The sequence below is a fragment of the Eimeria acervulina genome, genomic scaffold (assembly GCF_000499425.1).
Source record: "Eimeria acervulina Houghton genomic scaffold, Eah_scaff1708, whole genome shotgun sequence".
Classification (NCBI taxonomy): Eukaryota; Apicomplexa; class Conoidasida; order Eucoccidiorida; family Eimeriidae; genus Eimeria; species Eimeria acervulina.
In genome coordinates this window covers 2,501-5,396 of record NW_013548994.1, presented here as the reverse complement: position 1 = coordinate 5,396, position 2,896 = coordinate 2,501, and the positions used below count along the sequence as shown (strand labels likewise).

General features: G+C 54.7%; 1 protein-coding gene across 1 annotated transcript; it reads right to left on the bottom strand.

Annotated features, from left to right (window-relative positions):
- Positions 1-40: 40 nt before the first annotated feature.
- On the bottom strand, positions 41-2,139 carry EAH_00062430 (hypothetical protein, conserved; the record flags this gene model as incomplete). The annotated part of the gene is made up of 4 exons (XM_013393248.1): positions 41-122; positions 515-579; positions 891-983; positions 1,102-2,139. The coding sequence occupies 4 exons, from the start codon at positions 2,137-2,139 to the stop codon at positions 41-43; spliced, it is 1,278 nt and encodes a 425-aa protein (XP_013248702.1).
- Positions 2,140-2,896: the final 757 nt, after the last annotated feature.

Sequence of the window (2,896 nt, the reverse complement as noted above, 5' to 3'; positions counted from 1 at the left end):
TGTCTCCAGCTGGTTTAGAGCAGCAGCAACTGTCTCCTCGTTAAAGGAAGGCAGCAGCAGCTCCTCTCCTGCTGCTGCTGCTGCTACACGCTGCAGCAGCAGCTGGTTCCTTTGCCGCCGGACTGCAGCACCACCACACAAACCCTAAACGCTAAACCCTAAACCCTAAACCCTAAACCCTAAAACCATCATGCCCCTTCTACGATTCAAGCATATGGATGCCACACCTTGAGGCCTGCAGCTGAGGGTTTGCCGATTTGAGAGAAGGGTTTGTGTATTCCGAATTAGGGTTTAGGGTTTAGACTTCAAAGTGTGCGGGGGTTTAGGGTTTAGGGTTTGGGTTTTTTCGCCTTGTCAGGCTTGCAAAACGCATTTTAGGGTTTAGGGTTTCCTCTTTAGATAGGGTTTAGGGTTTCAGCGTAAAGCCCGGGATGCCTTCTCTCATAGATGCAGATTAGGGTTTAGGGTTTAGGGTTTAGGGTTTAGGGTTTGCAAGTTACAGAATTTGTGGCACTTGAGGAGTTTGGTGTACGGAATATGAGGAGGCGGAGGCCGCAGCAAAAGTGAATTGGGTGTTCCCTGCATCGCAAACCCTAAACCCTAAACCCTAAACCCTAAACCCTAAACCCTAAGCCCTAAACCCTAAACCCTAGCTGATCGCGCTTGTGCACACAATCCCCCTGCAGCGCCGCTCCGTTTCATTGCTCCTTCCGCTACAATTATTAGGGTTTAGGGTTTGCATAAGAGGGTTTAGGGTTTGCAAATGAGGGTCTAGGGTTTGCAAATGAGGGTTTAGGGTTTAGGGTTTAGGGTTTGCGTGCCTGGTTGGTGATAGGGCAGAGCCCCGTCAGCTCAATTTGCTTCTGTCTTAGATTTGCTGCTTGCTGCACCTGCTCTTCAAACATACTTCGTAGCTGCTGCAGCACCTGCTGCAGCAGCGGCGCCAGTTGCTGCTGCTCCTGCTGCTGCAGCAGGGCCAGCTCCTGCAGCAGCAGCAGCACAACGCACTTCGCAATAATGCCTCAACCCCAAACCCTAAACCCTAAAAACCCTAAACCCTAGAACCCCTAAAACCTGAGAGGGATTGAGGTGTACACGCACCTCATCGTCTGAGCTGCTTTCACTTCCGCTGCTGCTGCTGTCGCTGCTGCTGCTGCTGCTGTCGCTGCTGCTGCTACTGCTGCTGCTGTAGCTTGGCCTAGCAGCAGCACCCGAGGAGGCCCCTGTGGCGCTCTTGCGTTTCTTTACTTTGCTGCTGCTGCTGCTGCTGTTGCTGCTGCTGCTGCGCTCTGTAGCCTTCCTCTTGTGGGGAGTAGCTTCTGCCTTGCTGCTGCTGCTGCTGCTGCTGCTGTCTCCCTTGCTCCTGCCTGTGCTGTTGCTCCTGCTGCAGCTGCTGCTGCTGCTCGAAGGAGAGGTCCTTTCAGCAGCAGAAAGTCTCTCTGGCTTCACAGTTGCTGGCAGCGCTCCTTCTGCTGCTGCTGCTGCTGCAGGTGCTGCTGCTGCTGCTGCAGGTGCTGCCGCTTCTGGTGTCGCCTCGTTTGTTATATTTGCTGCTGGCATTGCTGCTGGTGCAGCAGAGGGTGCTTTAGGTGTTGCTGCTGCTGTAGCAGCAGCACTTTGAGCATCAGCTGCTTGCCCATTGTCTGCAGCTGCAGGAGACTCTTCTGCTGCTGCGGGTGCTGCTGCTGCTGCGGGTGCTGCTGCTTCTTCTGGTGCCGCTGCTTCTGCTGCTGCTGATTCGCTCGGTGGCGCTGCCTCTAGATCTCCTGCTGCAGCAGCAGAAGCAGGTGTTGCTGCTGCTGCAGCATCTGGCGTTGCTGTCCGTTGATCTGACGCTGCAGCAGCATCCGCAGCAACAGCACCTGGAGCATCTCCCGCTGCAGCAGCAAGTGAAGCCTCTGCTGCTGCTGCACCAGGTGAAGCCTCTCCTTCTGCAGCACCAGGTGAAGCCGCTCCTGCTGCAGCAGCTAGCGAAGACACTTCTGCCGCAGCAGCAACTGAAGCATCTCCTGCTGCAGCAGCAACTGGAGCCTCTCCTGCTGCAGCAGCACCTGGAGCCTCTCCTGCTGCAGCAGCAAGCTGAGACACTCTTGCTGCAGTCAAGGCGTCTAAATCTGCTGAGGCGTTGTATAATTCCATTGTGCTGCTGCTGCTACTGCTGCTGCAGCAGCTGGCGTGTATATTGCTGTGTTGTGGGTGCTTCTTTCCCTCCCTTTGCTGCTGCTACTGCTGCTGTTGCTGCTGTTGCTGCTGCAGCAGCTGCTGCTGCTGCTGCCGCTCCACAGCAGCGCTTCCTGCTGAAGCTGCAGGGCCTTGCTGCTAACAAGGCAGGTAAAACCCTCTTAGGGTGCCAATCCAAAATCTGCTGTTGCTGCTGCTGTTGCTGCTGTTGCTGCATGCTGGGCATGCAGAAGCAGCAGCAGCAGCAACTGCAGCAGCAGCAGCAGCAGCACAAGTCCTTCCCTCCCTGAGATGTCTAAGTGGGTTTGCTGCTGCACAATCTGCGGAATTCTGCAGTATAAAACTGGTATTTTGCTTCTCTGTAGGAGCAGCAGCTGCTGCTGCATGCACTTGGCTGCTGCTGCGGCGGCTGCTGCGGCTGCTGCTGCAGCAACAGCAGCAGCAGCAGCTGCATGCACTGCGTCATAGACATATACTGTTTACTGCATTAAAAAAAAAATCTTCATCTCCCCCGCCGCTGCTGCTGCTGCTGCTGACGCCTTGGAGTAGTGAAGACGACTAAAAACCCGACGCTAAACCCTATACCCTATGCCCTAAAGCCTAAACCCTAAACCCTAAATCCTAAGGACTGCATAGGTTTCGTTACCCAAACCGCAAACCCTAAACCCTAAACCCTTAACACATGCCTTTACTCAGCAGAAGACACTGCCAAGTG